Source organism: Nelumbo nucifera, chromosome 2, assembly GCF_055504915.1.
Source record: "Nelumbo nucifera cultivar China Antique chromosome 2, China Antique-T2T, whole genome shotgun sequence".
Lineage (NCBI taxonomy): Eukaryota > Viridiplantae > Streptophyta > Magnoliopsida > Proteales > Nelumbonaceae > Nelumbo > Nelumbo nucifera.
The window spans coordinates 44,001,842-44,023,985 of NC_142650.1; the positions used below are offsets into that span (position 1 = coordinate 44,001,842).

A 22,144-nucleotide genomic window follows, 5' to 3' on the forward strand; every position below is an offset into this window, starting at 1 on the left:
ATATAAAAAAGAAGGTTTAGGTGATAGGTTTCCATCTGAACAACAATTTGGTGAAATGCAGCAGTCCGACTCAATGCTTTCTTTAACTTAAAGGCCGCACCAAGTTGAGCAATGGACCAATGGCACCCAGGAGGAAACGGGTCAGCTCTCACCTAATGTCTAATGATTTATTTTGCCACCTAAGTGCTCGATAATATAGACGTTTGAGCTCGTCGATACTCAATACCACTCGTAGGTCGTAGCTCCGTTGGCTGCTGCACTTTCTGTGATACAGCTCTTACTCACTCTCTCACGTTTGAAATATAAAATCTAATGTTATGTTTTATGCGGTTGGAAGTCGCCAACTCCTTGTTGCAATAGCTGACAAGGAGTTGAGATACCGGATTATAACAAGCGGAAACACGACAGTGCATCGCCGGAAATTCTGGGTTCCGGTCTTAGTTCCGGGCGGTGTGCCTTGGCTTTGTTCTGATTTAGACAGATGGGTTCGTCGGAAAGATCCAAGAAAAGTGTTCAGATGTGGAAGAAGGCCGTGTTCCATTTCTTGTTGTGTTTCGTTACTGGATTCTTCACGGGTTTCTTTCCCATCGGCAGAACTTCCACTTTCTGGGGTAGCTTTGCGTGGAACCAAACAGTGGAGCGTCGAGAACTTTCGCCTCAACCGATAGAGATGTTGCATCAATTGACAAAGGCTAGGAACTTCGATAAGAGCCTAATGAGTGAAACCCAGGTGGCGGTTCCTACTGGTTCCGGAGATTCTGAGGAGACATCTCTGGTGGAGGAAGATGAAGCAGAATTGGTTCCACGGAAGCTTTTGATTCTTATAACACCGACAAGATCAAAGGATCCTACTCAAGGTGCCTTTCTGACGAAAATGGCTAACACATTGAAATTGGTTCCTCCTCCCCTTCTTTGGATTGTTGTGGAAGCCCAGACCGATTCCTCGGGATTCTCAGAGATGCTGAGGAAAACTGGAATAATGTACCAGCATTTGGTTTTCAAGGAGAATTTCACAGACCCAGATGCAGAGCTGGACCATCAGAGGAACGTCGCGCTCAATCACATTGAGCACCATCGTTTAAATGGAATCGTTCACTTTGCCGCAGCTTTCAATGTCTACGATCTTGATTTCTTCCAGGAGATCAGAGGAATCGAGTATGAAATCCCTTTCCTTCCACTCTATATTTCTATAAAATATCTTCATATTTTATTAGTTTCCATTATTCGTGCAGAAGAGAAATGACGAAATCACCTCCAAACGCCCGACTCCAGAGTACTACCACCCCTACCTTGAACAGGACACACAAAGAACTGAAATTCAAATCGAATTGTTTATGGGTCTCAACTCTCATGACGTCTTATGATCCTAACGATATGATTAAGCCCATGAATTTTTTTTTTTTTTGGGAAATCCAATTCACCCTTCAGAGTTGGGTTCTTGTTTTTGGCTTCGTTTTCAGAGCTGGGTTCTGCTGTAAACATATTCTGCAAGCCAACCCTGTTTTGCCTGTCAGCGTTGCACAGCCATTACATATGTTTACTGCAGATTTAGATACTGCAGCTCATCGTGTTAGTGTTAGGCATTAATTTTGGTCGGCCTCTTAGCTCTTAGGTTGGATTGGTTGATATATTATATCTACTGGTATGGGTGGAGAGTACGTAGCAGTTTAAATATTAAGAGACTTTAGTATTATTATATGATTGTAATTTATAAATTAGTTAGTGCAGTTGTTAAGGACGATTAGCAGGAAATGGAACATAAAATATTATCTGATTTCTGACAACCATGAAAAGTAGGAAACCCATTATTACAAGTATGACGATTATTGTGATAAAGCCTTCCTAAGGAAGAATATTATTATTGTTGGGGAGGTAGTTGCCCTTTTATATCATAAAAACAGTTCAGTTTGAAATTGATGGTCTTATTTGGGAGGGTTGAACTGAATATTTAATTAAGCTGGTCCAGTCAAAGTTCTAAATATCGATATAAGCTGATACGCCCTGAAATAAGTTACTCATAAAAACTGAAGCGGATAGTCCTTTAATAGCCAATTTGGCTCTCTGGATTTTTCATCAAATATAGCTTATAGGCTGTCCATGTGAGGCCCACCTTAAACAGCCAGAATGTGCAGCACTTCATCCCTCCCAAAAGCGCACATGGCAACCTTGTGATTAGTGATTAAAGCTGTAGCTTTTGACAACTCAACAATTAAGTGAATTAACCCTAATTCCACCTTAATTGCAGGGCCTTTGGGACATGGCCAGTAGCTTTTGTTTCTGCAAATAAGAAGAGGATTGTGGTTGAAGGACCTGTTTGCGACTCCTCTCAAGTTATAGGGTGGCATTCAAGGAGAGTGAACAAACAGATGGACATGGCGCCTTCAATTCATATTTCAAGCTTCGCTTTTAACACTTCTATTCTCTGGGATCCTGAGAGATGGGGGCGTACTCCTTCCCTTCAAGATAGCTCACAGTCAGAGGTTAGTAGTTTAAGATACATACTAGCAAGTTTCAAAAACCATCTCGGTATTAGAATCTTTTTTGCCACTGGATGGTTTGACGATTCGGTTTGAATGAATGGCCCATTCAAATTTAAAAAATAAATAACCAAAATAAAAAACTGCAAAAAAACCATTGAATGAATTAACGATTTGACTGTCCAAATTAATGAATTGCTGATCAATTCAATGGTTTTTACCCCAGAAAAGTAAAATGAAACTGATTGTTTAGACGATTTTTGGGCCAAACGGTCTAACCGTCTGAACCAACGGCAATTTGAAAACACTGCATATTAGTCTATAGAAGATAACACCAGTAACATTAGTATGGTTTTACAAACAGTTATGCACTCTGGATCTCCTACACTTAACCTTATTAAGGGACATACCGACCAATGGAAATTCTTCAAAATTCAAAGGGCGGTCTGATTGGTCGTTGATGAATTTTCATTGGTTGGTAGAAAATAAGAGAGAAATAGAAGACTGATAGAAGATTCCTAGGCTGCGTTTGGTTGCATGGAAATAAGTAAAATTATGGCAGTGCAAATAATTCTGATTTAACTTTTGTTTCAAATTTTGCCATATTTCATTTGATTGCAGTATACATGAAATGAAATAAGACATGAAACAGAGTAAAGCAAACCCAAAATAAAAGCAAACCAGAATTTGCATTCCTTTTATTTGCACTCCAATGCAATATTTATAATAGTACAAATAAAATTGAACCATAACCAAACACAACTTTAAGAAATTTTATAAATTTTGCAGCCTTAAGAAATTTAATAAAATTTGTTAAGAACTCTCTCAACTGCTCTGCTTCTCTTTTATTTTCTATCAAACCAAACACAATTTTAGTGTGTAAGATTTGAATTGCTTAATTATGTCATATGCAAACTTGGGGGACACGGAGAATCACATTTCAATTTTGCATCATGTTTTGGAAATTTGGATTCCCGTCCTGTTTCTTTCATTCTCAGTCTTGTGTAATTCGGTTTGATCTGTTGAACCAATTATTAATTATGTTTTGAATTGTTTTCTTTTGTTTTTTATTTGATCTGTTGAACCAATTATTAATTATGCTTTGAATGTTTTTTCTTTTGTTTTTTTGGTAAAAATGTGTTTTTTTATTTACAAAAATCAAAATAAAACGCGCTAGGTAAAAATCGAACTTTTGACTTTCTGTTTAAGAAATAAACGCGCTATCCACTGAACTACAGACGCTTTATACGTAATATAATTTACTCATTAACTTAAATAATATACGTTCGCTGAAAAATATATTCAAGACGAAGATAACATCATTATTTCACTAAACTATGGAGCCATTTTGGCGTGAAGCCAAAATTTTGACACACTTTGAATTGCACTTGCATTTGAAGATAGTAAAATTTTGGAATAATGGTCATTTTGATGTAAAGTCAAGGCAAAAAATTAAAAACGATGATTATATAGTAAAGATGTTTAAGTTATGTTTGGTACTTTGGTTTGAAGGAAAAGGTAGGTAAAGGAAGGGAAAGTTAGGGAAAGTCATATAAGGTTTGTAAAGGTTTTTCTACCTTTTCTTTCCTTTTCCTACCTTTTCCTTCAAACCAAACATAGTGTGGCTCTGTTTAGTTTATAATTAGAATTGGAATTGAAATCAAAGTGGTCCATTCCCATAGTCTGTTAGATCCGACAAGAATGGGAGTGATAATTGGAATCAATAGGAATTGGATTTGATTTCCGACGGTGGGTGAGGGAATGACCATTCCTTCAAAAGGGAGAATGCCATTCCATGAGGAATGAGAATGAGGTTCAGATTCTAGACTCCTATTCCTGTGAGCCAAATGGGGCCTTATCGTTAAGCACCTTGGGTGCGCCAACTCTGGGTTTCAGTCACATGGTCGCATCCCAAGGCCTAATCCTTTAGGCTTCGTTTGGTTTGTGGGAAGGTTTCAGTGGGATGGGAAAGTGTAAAAATTTACCTTTCCATTATTTGGTTTTATATATGGGAAAATAATAGGAAAACATTGTTACTAAGGAGAAGAGAGAAGAAGGTGAGGGAGAAGAGGAAGAGGAAAATGGAGGGAGAGATGGAGAACTCCATGATTGAAGATCCGAAGATGTCCTCCGGCACCGATAGCCCCCCCTCCTCCACCGGTGCTTAATCAACCACCGCAAATGGTTCTCCCTTCTTCGCACTTTCTCTGTAACAAAGGATGATCGGAGACGAATAGCCACTGTGGGGTGCTCTGTTTCACCAAGAGGAAGACGAACAATAGTGGTGCGAAGACAATGAGCAGTGCTCTAGTCACCGCCACTGTGGGGTGCTCTGGTCACCGCCGTTGCTCTTTCCTATGTTCGTTGTCGAGAAGACGATGAACAGTGTTGCGAAAAACAAAACACGTAAGGGCGGAAAGCGAAGATGTAACAATGTTGCGAAGACGATGAACAGTGCTCTAGTCACCACCATTATGGGGTGCTCTGGTCACCACCGTTGCTCTTTCCTATGTTCGTTGTCGAGAAGACGAGAATAGTGTTGCGAAAAACAAATATATATATATATATATACATATATATTTAGTATGTTGTATTTATATTAATTTATTATATATATTAGTTGAAAAATAAATAAATTTTTTATTTTTTCTAGTATTTTAGAAAAATTACAGTGGAGTCTAATTATATCTAAATCCAATCCAAGTCCGTTAGGATTCTAATTCAAATCCGTTTTTAAATCCGACTCGAGTATAATTTCTCAGCATTTGAATCGGATTCGGATTTTACTGCATTTGATCCGATTACAGTCCTAATTCCCATAGTCTGTTTGATTCAGATAGCAATTTTCTTTTTTGATAGAACCATGATGTAATACATAAGCCGGGGGTTAACACATTTCATTCCCTTAAATGACCATTTCCCAAATGAAAGAATGTCATTCCATCAGAAATGCAAATGAGATTCTGATTCCACCCAACGAAAAGTTAATTCCAACCCCTATCGATACCTAAGTATATAACCCATTGCTGAGGATTTGAAAAAGGTGTAATTGGTACAATGGTGTTGTGTTGCAGCTGTAACGTTTTGCTTATCAATACAAATTGCTATTTCTACTGAAATATAAAATTTGATGTCCTCAGACATGTTTAACAAAAGCAAATTTGACAACAGAAACCACTGCACCAAACACCATTATGTAGTAAGATGGGATGATTTTCTTATAAATGATTCTCTTTGGCATTATAATCAAACCACCACTATACCAAACACCCCGTTAACGTAGTATATTTAATTCCACAGAACTCGTTGAAGTTTATTCAGCAAGTGGTTCTTGAAGACGAGACCAAATTGAAGGGAATCCCACCAGAAGATTGCTCCAAAATCATGTTATGGCATCTCCACATACCAAGCCGCATGATACCAAATCAACGATCTTCTCTCGCCCAATCAGAAGGTACCGGTAGTAGATAGCAGAGAAAATAATGAAAAAGAACTAGTCAGATGGAATTTTAATATTTAATTAATTGTTTTTTTACTTTGTAATATTTTCTCCTATTTTGTAGAGTTCAATATTTTCGATTTTGCAACGTTTTATTGTTCTTCTTATATCTGAGATCACTCTCTTGATTTTGATATTTAGTCGATCGGCGTAACTGATCTAACCATCATAGACATTCATCATAGTTGATTATCGAGAGTCCCGGTGAAAATACAAAAAAAATTCCTCTTATTCACAACTCAACGATTAGAGAGAGAGAGAGAGAGAGAGAGAGGGAACCACAGCTTTCTCATCCTCTGTTCTAGCTATAATTAAAGCCCAGATTTCTTCGGCCGTTGTTGGCTTGTTGCTGCTGCGTATTTTCTGGGACTGCAGGTGTAGATGGGAGGATGATCGATTCTCTCTGGGCGTCGATCAGCTTCTGGAGCCTCTCTTCACTCACATCGAATGCCGTAGCTAGCTCAGGGCCGCTCATGGTGTGGAGGATGGAGCTGGCCCCCACCAGGAACTGGGGTCGGTTTTTTCGGGCCGATGTGGTGAACCCAAAGAATTCCATGGGCCCAATCATGGATGCAGTCTGGCAGAAGGGAAAGTACCTCGGCACCCAGAACACGTCGCCTTCATCTACCTCTGCGGTCATCGCAGTGGTTCCGTTCGGGAAGACAACCTCGATCAACCCAGATCCTCTTAACACAACCCCATACTCTGTCGCCGTTGGGTTGACGTGTGGCGCCATCATCGATCCCTAACATCGAATATATGGATTGCAGACGTCAGTACTGCACGACGGCGACGTACAAGTAAACCAAAGAGCACAGTTGATATCGTGCAGTGGTGTTGTTTATGGTCAATAGTAGGTGATTAACAGAAATGTTTCACCGGCGGGTAAGTAATTAGGCTAGTAATTACCGCAGTGAGGTTGACATAATAAACGCCAATGCCAGAGTGTCGGAGAGCGGAGAAATCTTCTTCGTCAACGGCAACACTCCATCCATAGTTATTCTTGAAATCAGGCTTCCTATCGTAGAGGCTGTACGAGGCAGTAGTAGACGGAACGCCTCTGTGTCTGTACTCAGATTTAAGGAGCTCCGTCCACGTTGACGTCCATCTGTCCAGGTGGTCGGCGTCCTTGACGAATATGATTGGCCCGCCTTCTTGTCCGATCAAGATATCTTCCAATTCGCTCGATGAAACCTGCGATGATGATATTATTCAGTCTTGTTAATTCTGAGTGTTCCTTTCACCTTCATATTCAAATTAGATGACGATAACTAAAGAAGGTGTGGTCTTACATTAAATGCCGCTGCAAGAGTTGTTTGATCAAACCCTCTGAGTACAGATCTGGGGTAAGATCCTCCACCAATGAAGAACGACTGCAGAGAGTAATTAAGTGTGAGCAAGACTCGAAATCACATCTCATTTCATCTATATATAGTTTTCTGTTCAAATTAAGATGAGGAAAAGGATCGATGAACCTGGAAGAGACCACTTTGGATGCTCTCGGACGTGTCAATACCGCAAATGATCTGGAGTCTCTGGTCCTTGCCGTTGTTCATCAGGTAGAATGCTGAACCAGCAGGGATTCTATAGACATCTCCCACCTTCAATTGCCCCTCCTCCAGTTGTCTACCGTGGGAGATCCGTCCGATCTTCCCTTCGCCTGCGCATTGAAGATAACATGCAAGAGTCAGGCAGAGGCAGGACAAGACACAGCGTAAGAAGAATCAGAAACCCGTGCAACCCAGCAGAGAAGACACACAGCCACACAAAGCGAGGTGGTCACCCAGTACGTACCTTCGTGAACGAAGATGATCAAATTGGAATCAATGTACTGAGGAATGAAAAAAGTGTTTGGTTCCATGGTTATGAAGCCGATGTGCATTGGGCTCTCCACACCCTTTGTTCTGAGTCCTCTGACGACTCTCATCTGGCCAGCATCAGTCTGGAAGACTTGCTTCGAATGCTGCAACAAGAATATCTCTCCTCTCCCTCTCTCTCCTCTTTCTTCTTCTCTTGCGTATCCTACGGAGAAGAACACCGGCAGTAGCAGCAACAGGAAAAACGTTGCTTTGCCTTTCATCATAGACATTCCCATTGTCTCAGTCTCAGTTTCTTTTCTCTTGGCTTACTTCTGTTGATCGAGTGGAATTAAGGCCTTGAGAGGGATGAGCTTATGAAGGGTGGGTGGGGGAGCTTGTTGTCACAAGCGTCAGTCATACGGGGTTTTAAGGGTATGCTGCTGCAACCTCCATCTCTATGTATCGACCGTTGAGATCTGGAGAGAGTTTTGATTCACTCGTGGTCGTGGATGCCTTAAGCCGAGTCAGAGTCTATTTCTCTTATTAGTTTCCATTTATTACGCAGAACCGCGCTTGTATCATCAGCTCGTTTGAGTGTTTCAAGGGGCGTTTTACAACGTGAGTTCTCTTTCTTATTGCCAATTTCAAAAGCAAATAAAAAACATCTGGTTTGAAAACTTATTATTTTTCAAAAACAAAAGCCAAAAAAAAAACGTGTTATTGGTTGTGTGTGTGTGTGTGTTTTTTTTTTTTGTTCTCAAAACTGAAAAAAAAAATTAACGCGTTCTTGAATTTTAGTATAAAAAACATGTTTTCATATGTTATTTAATATCTTGTTCTATAAGTCATAAAATTTCTACTTTTCTAAACTATGTACAAAATTTGTTTTTATTTTAAAAATCATTATTTTGATGATTCCAACAACATGTAATGTTTTTTGAGATAAAATTGACTTGTTTTTATCTTTGAAAACAAAATCATAGCCTAAGAACAATTGTTTTTTTCAAAAACAAATGAAAACAAAAAACATTCATATGGTAGAACGTCTGTGGGAGTAATTTGCTTGATCCCTTAATTGTATAAATTTGACAATGTTTTGTTGTTATGGCTCACAAATGCAAATATGTACAGTACAAATGCTTATAAAATAATATAAAATATAAGGTTTTGCAGTCTATATATTTATATTTGTACTCTTTGACTCAATTTGGAAGGAGTACAAATACAAATATATAGAGTGCAAAACCTTGTTTTTTTTATATTATTTTGTATGTATTTGCACTATACATTTTTGTACATATTTGTTTTTGTACTCTTTCTAAACCGAGCCTATAGGTTTACTGCGAGATTTTATTTTGGGTAAAAGACTTAAAACATAGCTTAATTGACTTAAATATACCCCAAGTTTTTTAAATGGACTTAAAAGAACGCCCCCTAAAAGAATTATTAGTGGAACTTCATGACCTATTCCTCCAATTAATACCATAAAATACAATGGATACGATATGCATTGGTTAATTTGTACCATTGTGTAACATTTATTTTCCAGGCTAATTGTTGACGAGTAATTTTTCAAATAAAATAGTGAAGGCCATCCTTATTATAATTCAAATAACAGAATAGGTGAATAAACAAGAAGGTTCATTTGTTAAGGCTCAATTTGGAAAGAGTATAAATATAAATATATACAGTATAAATGCATATAAAATAATACAAAATACAAGGTTTTGCACTCTACAATATATTTGCATTTGTACTCCTTCCAAACTGAGCCTAAAGGGCAAAATAGGATTTAAATGAATTTTCATATAACGTTTCATTGGTGGAAGGTATGTTTAAGTCTAGTAGGGTGATTCTACAAGGTATCTTTAAGTCTGATTTAGAAATTCAATGTATTTTTAAGTCTTTTATCTTTTTATTTAAAAATAAATAAAACTATGTTACATAAAAAGTCCCTTTGTTTTATTTAAAAGATAGTCATACACATTGTTTTCAAAACTGGGTCGGACCGAACGGTCAGACCAAAAAAACCGGAAATCAGTCAGGTGACCGGTTCCGTTTCTCCAAAAATCGGATTCCCCCCCAAAACTGTTGATTTTGGTCAGCGAACCACTGAATCGGGTGGTTAATCATTCGAACCGTTTTGACCGTTTTTTATTTTTTAATTTTTTATTATTTTTCTATTAGAATGGGCCGAGCGTTCGATTCAAACAATCGAACCATTCGACCTGATAACCGGACCCTTGACCAATTCAATCACCGAGTCGGTTTTAAAAACCATGATCATACATATAGGCAAACACCATCCCTTTTAGGGTGAAAATGTATGGAAGTTCAAATGGAATAAGTGTAAATATTGGTTTGCTTTTGCAATTTTACTTCATATTTGACTTTATTTTGTTTGTTTCTGAGGATTAAGATGGGAAATAAATAATGTGGTTCCCACTTTATATGAAAAATAATGAAGGCAGAAGAAAGGTTATTTATTTGGGAGGAGTAAACTAGAATAAATGATATGGTCCAATTAAACGTGGTGCAAATTTTACACTTAAGGTTGTGTTTGGTTGCAGTGCAATTTTATTTGCACAAGTACAAATGTATGGGAGTGCAAATGAAAAAAAAAATGCAAATTCTTGTTTAATTTTGTTTTAGGTTTTACTTTGTTCAGCTTCATGTCTTAATTTACTTTATTTGTACTACAATGAAATAAGATAAACTAAAATGTGAAACAAAAATAGGTTATAATTTACATTTAAATCATTTGCACTGCCATAATTTTGCACCAGTGCAAATTTATTTGCATTGCAACCAAACACAGCCTAAGGCTCCATTTGCAAAGGGGTCTTATTTATTTATTTATTTATTTATTTTTAGAATTCCATTTGGAAAGAGTGCAAATACATATTTGCAAATACAGCCAAAGTGCAAATACATATTTGCACTCTACAAATATACCTTCTCCGGTTCAGGTCAGTGCAAAGTGGGTTCAGATTTCCATGTCCACTTTGCATTCATCTTGTTCATTTTCAAAAGTGCAAAGTTACATACATATATATATGCTGATGTTTGGCATTTCCAATCGTTACAAAAAAAAAAAAAAAAAAAAATTATGTGCATTAAACCCAGGTCTCTCAAAGAGATTTTCTGACTGTTGTGGAGGAGATTTTCAAATTTCTAACTGATATTTCAGTGACGATTATGGAGGAGATTTTGAAATTTAATCCAGTTCCTTGTAAGTTCAACCATCTTGGTGTAGTTGCAGAAACCAACCAACCTAATCTGATACACCTGTGACCAAAATATCCAATAGTAATTTGATCCAAACTAAATCGCATTGATGATCAATCACAACAATTAATTGAATCTCTAAGTTAGAAATCGACATATTTCACTTTGCACGGGGACTAGAAGCCCTAAAAAGAGAAAAATGAGGAGGGAGAGAGGGAGCTTGAGTTGAGGTCCCTTCCACCGCAAATGCCTCATCTTGAAGGATGTTACATTTTGGCTTTTCTCCTTTGAGACTTCTGCTTATCCCTCGTTCTCTGAAATACAGAGAGTTTTTTTTTTCACTCTGATTTCAAGTTTTAATTCACAAAAGATTATACAAGTTGAGTTGAATCCTCTACCCAATACGGGAGTTCTGTAGAGAAAGAGCTCTAATCAACAATAACCTTCCATAACTTGTAAGTTGTGAGATCTCTTTTACTAGTCGGAAAGTTCAGTTTCAGTTGCCGCCGGGTTGAGATCTTGCATGTTGCAGGTAGCTGCAGTCAACGGTCGTAACTCTAATAGAAATCTATAGAAAAAAATGGGAAAGAGTACTTGTTATCCAATAAATATGATCCCCTTTAACAAACTGTGAGAATCTTAATTATTTATACTCTACAAATTTGCATTTGTACTCTTTCCAAACTGAGTCTTATGTTCAAATAGTTCAAAGCATCGGTATTATATGTATTGGTTTTCAGGGTACCATAACACTAAATAGAGCTTTTTAAGAGGTTTAAACATTAACGCCTATCTTAACATACCTATTTTGTGAGTTTATCAAACTGAAAAATAAAAAATAAGTAAATAAATAAAGGATCGGCTATTAAAAACATTGAAAACATGATATTTGCGTATCCAAATTATACATACTTTGAACCATGTCTTCAATATTTTATTTTAAATAATAAAATCCAAATATTTTAATAGAAGGATTTGTATACTCTAACTTATTCCTCATCTTATATATAAAGCTTCAATATTAAGATTAAATTAAATAAAGGATAATAGCTTTTTCTCTTTATAATTTATAAGTTAAGATTGGTATGAAAGTTAAAATAAGAATATAATATGAAGAAAATGATACTTTAGATAATTAGATAAACTTCATGTAGTCTTGTCATAATACCCAAAAATCCTAGGCTCGATCCAGATCCGATCCGATTATCTCATACTTAGATGATGTATTTATGTAATCGGATTGGATTTATATGTTACAATCTACATTCAATTGATAATTGGATCGGATTTGGCCCCATCTGATATGATTATATCATAATATCTATTGATTTTAATATATAAAATTTATATAATTATATTTATAATTATAAAAACTATATTTTATATATTATTATATATATAATGAATTCAGTATGTTATATTTACACTAATTTATTATATATAAAAATTGAAAAGTAATTAATTTTTTATTTTTGGAACTTTAAAAAGTTAAAATAGAGTCAGATTAAATCCGAATCGGTCCAAGTCTATTAGGATTCGAGTTAGAATCCAAAGTCTTCAAATCCGACCAGATTACGGATCAGATTTGGATGCAAGTTTTTAGTCCTGGATGGCAGGTCTCAAGTGGGTTGGAAACGGCCACCCTTCCACGTTACGGACTACGAAGTAACGTCTCTTCTAGGACAGGACTTTGTTGGGGAGCTCGAGTAACAACTTGTACCCGGGGCGAGGAGACATGTAATAACTACGTCTGTGCTCAGGTAGAACACAGGCAGAATTCTTTTTTATGGAAAGGATCAAGGAAAAAATGGCAAAGTCAAGAGGTCGGTTATAGTCATGAAAAAGGCAGATGGTACCTACAAATGTTGTGAATGGAGTTCGAGTGGAGCTGGTCTATGGCGATGTCAAAGAATTTGACGATCTCGACTATGAAAGGGTGGAGTGGAAGACATAGGCCAACTACGAGCTGTTCCTCGAAGACCATAATCTCATCGTGACCATGATCCCAAGGAAAAATTGCCTAAGGGGATACTATAAACGAAGTCGTTGGGAAGTTTATATCAATCTACTAAGGATAGGAGCCTATTCGCTGTCATTGTAGACAAACCGAAGCTGTCTGGCAGGCGACCTCGGTGTAAGGAGGAGGCCGATTTGCTAGAAGCTTCTCGCTCTCGCCGAGGTGAGTCTGCCTCGGACGAATTGGGGTCCTCATCTTATGCCGAAGTGCCCATCTTGGCAGGATAAGGCTCCGCGGACTGTGTCAACGTACCCACTTCGGCCCCAGCGGACTCATCGCTCCCATGTACAAGGCTATCTAAACTAAGGCCAGACATAATGAATAAAAAGGGAACGGTCGAAACTCGAAGTACCCCGAATACAAAACGCGAGCTGAAGAACGGATGCGTGACCTCAACCCTTGGATGCACTTTGAAGGACGAAGGAAAGGGGACCTGGGTCCCCCTATTTATAGCCACCATATCCGAGAACTGACGGTTCAAATCGACGCGATTCTACGGCTCTCGTGAAAACCAGCCGCACTCCCTTCGAGGAAAGATTTTAGTTAAGCGCGATTTTTGGCGTCCGCGAAGTTTATAAACCGCATCGAGTCCACGCGTCCCCGACACGCAATCTGGTTTTTCCCACTGAGCCACATGGGTAACATCGATCCAACCATAAAACTGGGAGGTGAACCAAGAAGAAATCGGGCCAACCTGCTTGCGCTGACCGTGAACTCCCCACATCGGGATTACGACCCCTGTCACGGGGAGTGGGGGGCAATTGATGAGGAGTGATTTGGCCCAACCTAGCGACTGAGGTACACGTGGATGCGATCAGCCAGTAGGATGACAACTCAGCAAAGGAGCCTTGTCAGCAGCTCGGAAGCCCGGGAGCTTGAGCACCTCGGCATAAAGGCACCTCGGCACCCAATTTAGTTTGGGGCCAAAGAACCGAAGTGCTAGTTTGGGGCCAAAGAACCGAAGTGCTAGTTCGGGGCCGAAGAACCGAAGTACCAGTCTAGGGCCAAAGAACTGAAGTGCCACGTAATCGACTCCAGAAGCTTCCCCAACGGACTCCGAATTTCCCGGGATCACGACGTTTAGTAATAGGGCTCATCCTCACACTGCCCGAATCGGAGGAAAGTGATAAACCTTATCAATTGGTGCATTGCTCTCCTTCAAAAATGGAACAGATCTTATCTATGCAGCCCGGAGATCCCAAAGCCTTTTCGTAAGATTCACGACTAGTCAACTATATAAGAGCATCGATCCTCAAGGCGAAGGTACACGCAATTACTTACACCCAAACTCTCTAGCATTCATACTTATCTCGCAAATACACAAAATACTGACTTAAGCATCGGAGCGACCTCACCGGGTCTTCCACCCCGGTCCCTCTGAGCACAGTTTTGTAGATTGATCTAACTCGCCACACGAATACGTCCAAGCAAATCTCCATATAGGAGCTTCTAAATCGCACACCATCAGATCCCACTCTATTTTATAAACATATTAGAGTTATGGTGTTTTTTTTATGTTTTTTCGTTGCTGATAGCCTGATAATGGTAAAGTTGGCTTCAATAAGAACCTGGGTTCTCTGTGGGAGGACTTTTTTTGGTAGAACTCTATGGGAGGACTTGGGTGTTCCAAGGAAACGGATGATGAAATAGAAATAGGGCAAATTGACTGCAGCACAAATAAACAAGTATGTACACAAGTGATCATCCATTAATACCCGGCATTTAAGCTCTTTTATGATGGAGAGGAAGTTGTAAAATATCAAGGTAAGCTTCATCGTTGTGTTTGCTTTGCTGACATAATTTCCTTAGGTTATTGACATATCAAGGTAAGCTTCATCAATTTCTTTCTGTGTTTTTAGTTTAACAATTTATTTAAGTTCATTTATCCTTACTTTTGGTTGATAAATATAGTAGGTTGGTCCCTTCCTATGAGGGAACTGTAACTGATAACTAATCCAGAAAATTTACATATTGTGAAATAAGTTTATTTTCAAGAAAATTTACATATTGTGAAATCGGTTTATTTTTTACCACACAAGTAGGGGTGTGAATGGACTGGTTTTGATTTGGATTCCGTCCAAATCAAAATTCATTTGGACGGATTGGATGAACCAAAAAAATATATTGAATTTGGATGGACTGAATGGACTAATATGACATAATGGATTGAACCTGGTCTGTCCATAATGAATTTATATTGGATTGTACCAATATCTGGCCCATTGATAGAAGATAAGAATATAGGTGTCAATGGACCAGGTTTGAGTTGAAACCAATCTAAATTAACAGGAATTTGAACAGATTGGACACTCTCTGGACCGATCCAAAATGATCCAAAATATTCATTGAACTGGATTGGACCAGGTCCATTTGTAATGGACTCACATTGGACTGGACCGGATTGAACCAAATCCAGTTCAATTGACACCCCTACACACAAGGGGCCAGATTTCTGGGAGCAGACAATGGATTGGCCACGTGTGTGGTCTTATCACCCGTGCTACCTCACTATCAATTGCATATTTCCTGTGATCGATAGACAAATTTCCTTGAAATTTTTCATATATGCATTGATGGAATGTCACTTCTTTGCCATGTGGCAAATGTGGCAAAGAATTAATTACCATGTTGATACTTGCCACAATGAAAGAGATTGATGTGAAAACTGAGTGTTAGAATTCTATATGTAAATATCATGTATATATAGACCCGGTATTGCAAATACATTTCACCATTTCAAATATCTCTTGGGATAATATTAGACATTTATTTAAGCCAATGCACTCTGTTGAGGAATACTTGTAGTTGAATTTTTTATGCTTAGAGTGATTTGTTTCTCAGATGCAGTTTGTTATAATAACTACCAACGTGGAAAGAAGTTCCTTCTCCTGGTATCTTGAAGTGTTTGAGGCCTTATAATAAGTATAAGATAGATGAATGAGTTCTTAGTTTTGATAGAAAGATGCTTTACTTTATCAACCTATCTAAGGGTGCTAAAAATCCCAAATACAGTAACATTTAGAAAGTTTCTCAAAGTATATTTAAATATAGCATGTTCTTCTATGCCGAACAAGTATGTTCAGAATTTAGAGCATATGTCAAAATTTAAAAAAAAAAAACAAATAAACAAACTTAGCAAAACTATCCATATAAGGAGGGATGGTGAGGATGAGAGCACAGAGTAAAGTGTATTTCTAGTTTTTTATTTTTATTTTCATACTGAAAACCTTTACTTGATGGCCACTTTGTGCCCTCCAAAAAAATGCAGAAGGTTAAATCCATATCCATTCCACCCCTCCCAAGACCCCAGATAGCTAGGACCAACATTGGATGATGGCATTTAGGCCAAAAACAAATATGCTTTAATATAATAAAGATGATACTTATTTAATACTCTGTGGTTGCTTGGAAAAGCAAAAATTGCTGTCCTAATGGATTTAAAACAAGATAAGAAACTAAGCTTGTCCTTATGTTTACACAACATAGCTCCAAGCATACCTCTAAACTATCCGTATTGACCCGAGTTCGACTCAGGCTCGTATAGATCTTAACATGAAGCTTAGACACCACTTACAAATCATGGGAAAAAAAAGAGTCCAAATGTGTGTGTGTATGTGCGCGCTCAACTATATCAGCTGTTCAATGACAATTTAAATTATATATTTTTCATATGTTTGCTAAAACATCATCATCATCTAAGCCTTATCCCAATTATATGGGGTCAGCTGATAAATTTCCTCTTTTTTCCCAAAACATGATCTCCTTATGTTTTCATGCTCTTGTGAAAGCATGGTACAAAAATACTGTTTTTAACCATGTTTATAAAGCTTGTTTTTCAGTAGAAACCATGGATTTGAATTTGATGGTAGATAGATTGCACTAAAAAAAAACCATTGCCCATGTTGATTTTTAAACTTGGTATCGGCCAGACTTTTACCAAGTGACAGATATGACTTCCCTTCTACCTAATCAAAGGGATGTTGAGTAACTCAAGGCATTTGCTTCGAGTGAAGCAGAGAAAGAAGAAGCTAAATCACAGATAGACTGTGAGAGACACTTGTGGTGACTTGGCAGGTGAATCCATCTCTTTCTTAATGATGTTTTCTCTATGGCATCAAAGGGTTTGAAACCCTAGGAGATGATGCCTATAGACCAGTTTATGAAACTCAATTTCAAACCAAACTGTAAAGTGTACATTGTTAATGAGGATTGATATTCAAAAATTTTAATAAAGTTTAGGAACTCTTGACAGAATGAAGAGCTGTTGCCTTCTTGCATGAAAAATGCATTTAATAATAGTGAGTTTGTGAGCTTGAAGCTGGAAAGCAGGAGAAGTGTTGAAAAAAGATCATGGAAAACTCATCAAATCATTAGTATTAACAGGGACACGGCATGGTTGGTTTGCAAGACTGTATTGCAATACCAACAGCAGAACATGAATTTATATTCTTACATCAGTAGTAGCCTAAATTTTGTAGAGATGCACACTTTGCTTATATCCAAGTGCCCAGGTTTTCAAGGAGTTATAAACTGGAAATTCTTATTATCACTCATGGCAAGGTTAGAAAAATTGAATGAATCACTTTTAGACTTTTGAACCACGTTGTCAAGAATGACATTATAATTGAGTAATTGAGACTAAAGGGAATACCTTCAATCCGGGGCTACAGCGCTGGTAATTCCAAAATGGAGCCTATATAATTCCGGCCAAGTCTAAAGAGTGTTTATTTGAAAAATAAGTGTTCATTGAATAAGTGGTTACATGTTTTTACAGAAACGTCTCATATAACATGCTGAAATTACTTCTAATTATCAAGTTTGGGTGGTAGCCTGGTGAAGCCAGCCATGCGGCCCACATGGATTCCGGCATTGCCAAGTTCTAATTGAAGAGTCCCTATCTGCTCCTCCTCACACACATACATCGACTCCATGAGGAACAGATCCCAATTCCTAATTGAGAGCGTCAGTAAAACGAGATGGATGGAAACCAATTGAGGAACAGATCCCAATTTCAAAATTGAGAGCGTCAGAAAAACGAGAAACTTTCTAAGCATCACTTGCATAAGATTTCTGAACCAACCACGGCACTCCATGAATGGAACCTGCTTTTAAGATAAACTTTCTAAAAGCCAAGACAACAACTCTATACATCGACTCAATGGCCAAGACTCGCGTTGGGGTAATTCTTTCAAATATCTTGAGATATTTCTTTGACTAGGAAACCGATCGTTGGAACTTGGAATATTAGGGAAGACAATAAGCTAGGTGGGTTCAGGGAGGGTACTTTGCAAATTACACAGCTTACCATTTTACATATCTTATGCTGGGTTCGAAAGTGGTGTAAATAGTTGTCCACGCATAGATGAAATTCAACGCAATTCAATCCACATCGATGTATAATTTGCACCAAGGACCAGAGTGTTTAACTACACCGGTCAAACGCAGCCTTAAGTAGAAACTAAGAGGGGAATACAAAAGCCTACAGTGGGTGGGAATTCTGAAACTTGATAACAAGACCTTAAACGATTGAGAAGTCAGAGGGTGGTCGACTGTTGGCACCCGACAGTAGTGCAAGTCCTCCACGAGCCGCTTGGAGGAAAAGATGGTCAAACCATCAAAAACCATAAATATTATCAATTGAGCCACTCTTGTCACGATATGTAGAGTCCGCTGCAAGAAACTCTATTCTATAATCTATCAAGACCTATCAACTTTGTTGAGCAATCACAAGTGCACATATAACAAGTCAAATCGAGAAAATCACCCTATATTATCAACTCCAATCATTAAATTGAAAACTAAAGTCTAAATTCTACTGCTAAAACTGTTTTCCTCGGGTCACGACGCCGTAAAATAACTCAATCTGTGAACACCCCCCCCCCAATAAAAAAGACAAGCATATATCCTTCACCACCGCCTGTCAAGCACCCAGCTTTGCTTCCGACTGCTCAACACCTTACTCGAAAGCGAGAATAGAAAGGGGAGAGAAAAGATACAGCAACAGAAGCAATGACAAGAAAACCAAAATCGAATGTAACCATGGACAACCCTCCCAAACATTGCAGACTTAAAACCACACCGTTCACTTGCCAGACTTCTTGGCAGCGGACTTGGTGACCTTGGCACCAGATGGGTCCTTCTTATCGACACTCTTGATGACTCCGACTGCCACCGTCTGACGCATGTCTCTCACAGCAAAACGACCGAGTGGAGGGTACTCAGAGAAGGTCTCAACCACCATGGGCTTTGTGGGAATCATCTTAACAAGCCCGGCATCGCCGTTCTTCAAGAACTTGGGCTCCTTCTCAAGCTCCTTACCGGATCGCCTGTCGATCTTGGTAAGTAGCTCGGCAAACTTGACAGCAATGTGGGAAGTGTGGCAGTCCAGAACAGGGGCGTATCCATTTCCGATCTGCCCAGGATGGTTCATGATGATAACCTGGGAGGTGAAGCTGGCAGCCTCCTTGGCAGGATCTTCCTTGGAGTTCGAGGCAACATAACCACGCTTGAGATCCTTGACGGCAACGTTCTTCACGTTGAAACCGACGTTGTCACCGGGAAGGGCCTCCTGGAGAGTCTCGTGGTGCATCTCAACAGACTTGACTTCAGTGGTCAATCCAGTGGGACCAAAGGTGACGACCATACCGGACTTGAGGATACCAGTCTCAACACGACCCACTGGAACAGTTCCAATACCACCGATCTTGTAGACATCCTGGAGTGGGAGACGGAGGGGCTTGTCTGAGGGCCTCTTGGGCTCATTGATCATGTCCAGAGCATCAAGGAGGGTTGGGCCCTTGTACCAGTCGAGGTTGGTCGACCTCTCAATCATGTTGTCACCCTCGAAACCGGAGATGGGAACGAAGGGGATTTTATCAGGGTTGTAACCCACCTTCTTCAGATAGGAGGACACTTCTTTCACAATTTCATCATACCTTGCCTTGGAGTACTTGGGGGTGGTGGCATCCATCTACACATATCATAATTGAAGAATGAAATCATCAGTAACAGAAATTCATTTCAAAGGCCAATGCTCCCTTAAAAAGACTAAAATGTTAATTTCCAATGATACCTTGTTACAGCAGCAGATCATTTGCTTGACACCAAGGGTGAAAGCAAGGAGAGCGTGCTCACGGGTCTGGCCATCCTTGGAGATACCAGCCTCAAAACCACCAGTGGTGGAGTCGATGATAAGGACGGCACAATCGGCCTGGGAAGTTCCAGTGATCATGTTCTTGATGAAGTCACGATGCCCGGGAGCATCGATGACAGTGCAGTAGTACTTTGTGGTCTCGAATTTCCACAGGGCAATATCAATGGTGATACCACGCTCACGCTCAGCCTTGAGCTTGTCAAGCACCCAGGCGTACTTGAATGACCTCTTGTTCATCTCAGCGGCCTCCTTCTCGAACCTCTCGATAACACGCTTGTCGATACCTCCAAGCTTGTATATAAGGTGACCGGTGGTCGTCGACTTACCAGAGTCGACGTGACCGATGACCACGATGTTTATGTGAACCTTCTCCTTACCCATGATGATCGTTTAGGGGAGAAAAACAATAAACTGCACATTCGGAAAAAGAAAAAACAATAAAGAATATTTATCAATCTGCAATAAGAAGATGGTAACAGACACAGCCTGTAAAGAACATCTAAAGCAGAGATTAAAACGGTCAAAGCTCAGGATTGTAATATGAATACTAAAAGAAACATGCAAATCATACATAATTTCCACAAAAAAAAACAAAAAATTAGAAGTTATGAAGCCCTAAAGTACATAAGCAGGATGAGATTAGCAACAAAGAAATCGGATCTAAGTCTCCAGATCCAGAGTATTCATGGAAAAAGCTAACTGATATAGACGAAGCTCAGAACATTCATTTGCAAAGTAAAATCTCCTAAACTATAAAGGCATGTAAAGGAATGGATTCGTAGGAACCGAAACAATCAAAATACGAGAAAAGAAATCCTGTGTATCACTAAAATGGAAGACATAAAAGGGTCTTAACGCCCAAATACTAAAAATTTAATTCGAAATTCCTGGGAGAAAAAAAAAAATACAACAGATGAAATAATGATACTTCATACTCGTATAGTTATAGATTAACAAATAACAATCCAAGAGTTGCATATAGCAGAATCATCAACTAAGAAGAACTAAAAGTAAGAAATCAAAGCATGGGGCTTACCTTTCGAAGCAGAAGAAACACTGAGGTCGCCTCGTAAAAACCTCTCACAAGAGTATGAGAGGAGAGACTTGTTCCAAGCAAGAGGGTTAGAAATGCGAGACTACTCGTCTTAAAAAGCCTCTCTAAAGCCCGAGCGACTAGGGTTTCTATCATAACCGTTGGATTATTTGATCCAATGGCTTAGACTTCTGTCCAAGTCATAATAAATTCCTAAAATGTTGCCATCATGTCGTTCGTTTCATTTCGGATCTGCTGTGATCTGAACTGTGTCCTCCGCTGTCAAACTGATAGCAGTGTAACACGACACTGCCATCATAAATTACCTTTCCGGCGTCATAGTGATCTTACCTATGATACCGGAAAGGCATCATATCGATATATTTATATATTTTAATGCGGAATGCCGGCTTTCTCCTTGTGCTAAATGGACTCTACTCGTGCGAGTAGAATAGTGCCTTCACGTGAGAGAGATTTGAGCGTGCAAATCGGGACTCCAGTAAACTCGCACATGTCACTTTGTGCGAAAACAATTCGTGCATGACACAGGTGTGCCCGATTTCCATCCTCTCTCGAATCACTTCTTCAACCTTCGTCTTCCCTTTCATCCTCCCACTTCTCCCATTACCTACTAACCTAGAAAAAGAAAGAAACCGAGTTTTCTCGTTTTCCCTTCCATCGTGTCGTAAAGCGTCGTCCTCGAACCAACGGCCGGTCCAAGGCGCTTCTTTCCATCTTCAACATTCGTCCAAGGTAAGGATGACGACCTTCGAATGTTGTGAAGCCCATGAGATGGAATGTTGTGAAGGGAGAACGGACGGGGGTTTTGAGCCTCTTCGAAAGAATTCAGCCTTTCGAGTCTCTTCACAAACTGTTTTTCGAGTTTCCCTGCTATTGCGAAGGGAGAACGGGAGAACGAACAAGTTTCCCTGTCGTTT

The 22,144-nt window shown here is 39.0% G+C and overlaps 3 protein-coding genes across 4 annotated transcripts; 1 reads left to right on the plus strand and 2 right to left on the minus strand.

Moving 5' to 3' along the window:
* Positions 1 to 224: 224 nt before the first annotated feature.
* On the plus strand, positions 225 to 6,241 carry LOC104588643 (beta-1,4-xylosyltransferase IRX9-like). Of its 2 annotated transcripts, XM_088898258.1 has the most exons (4): positions 225 to 1,155; positions 2,246 to 2,480; positions 5,778 to 5,931; positions 6,118 to 6,241. In XM_088898258.1, exons 1-4 carry the CDS (start codon positions 482 to 484, stop codon positions 6,132 to 6,134), a joined length of 1,080 nt encoding a protein of 359 aa, XP_088754384.1. In that variant the 5' UTR covers positions 225 to 481; the 3' UTR covers positions 6,135 to 6,241. The 2 variants fall into 2 exon arrangements, with proteins under 2 accessions (XP_088754384.1, XP_010244961.1); XM_010246659.3 differs by lacking the exon at positions 6,118 to 6,241 and having other exon boundaries at positions 5,778 to 6,064.
* Positions 6,127 to 8,188, minus strand: LOC104588642 (vicilin-like seed storage protein At2g28490). The gene is made up of 5 exons (XM_010246658.3): positions 7,771 to 8,188; positions 7,452 to 7,636; positions 7,269 to 7,349; positions 6,886 to 7,170; positions 6,127 to 6,721 (listed from the first exon to the last, which is right to left on the minus strand). The coding sequence occupies exons 1-5, from the start codon at positions 8,069 to 8,071 to the stop codon at positions 6,278 to 6,280; spliced, it is 1,296 nt and encodes a 431-aa protein (XP_010244960.1). The 5' UTR covers positions 8,072 to 8,188; the 3' UTR covers positions 6,127 to 6,277.
* A 10,583-nt stretch (positions 8,189 to 18,771) lies between these two features.
* On the minus strand, positions 18,772 to 21,564 carry LOC104588641 (elongation factor 1-alpha-like). The gene is made up of 3 exons (XM_010246657.2): positions 21,210 to 21,564; positions 20,093 to 20,584; positions 18,772 to 19,990 (listed from the first exon to the last, which is right to left on the minus strand). Exons 2-3 carry the CDS (start codon positions 20,552 to 20,554, stop codon positions 19,103 to 19,105), a joined length of 1,350 nt encoding a protein of 449 aa, XP_010244959.1. The 5' UTR covers positions 20,555 to 20,584; positions 21,210 to 21,564; the 3' UTR covers positions 18,772 to 19,102.
* Between the last annotated feature and the right edge of the window lie 580 nt (positions 21,565 to 22,144).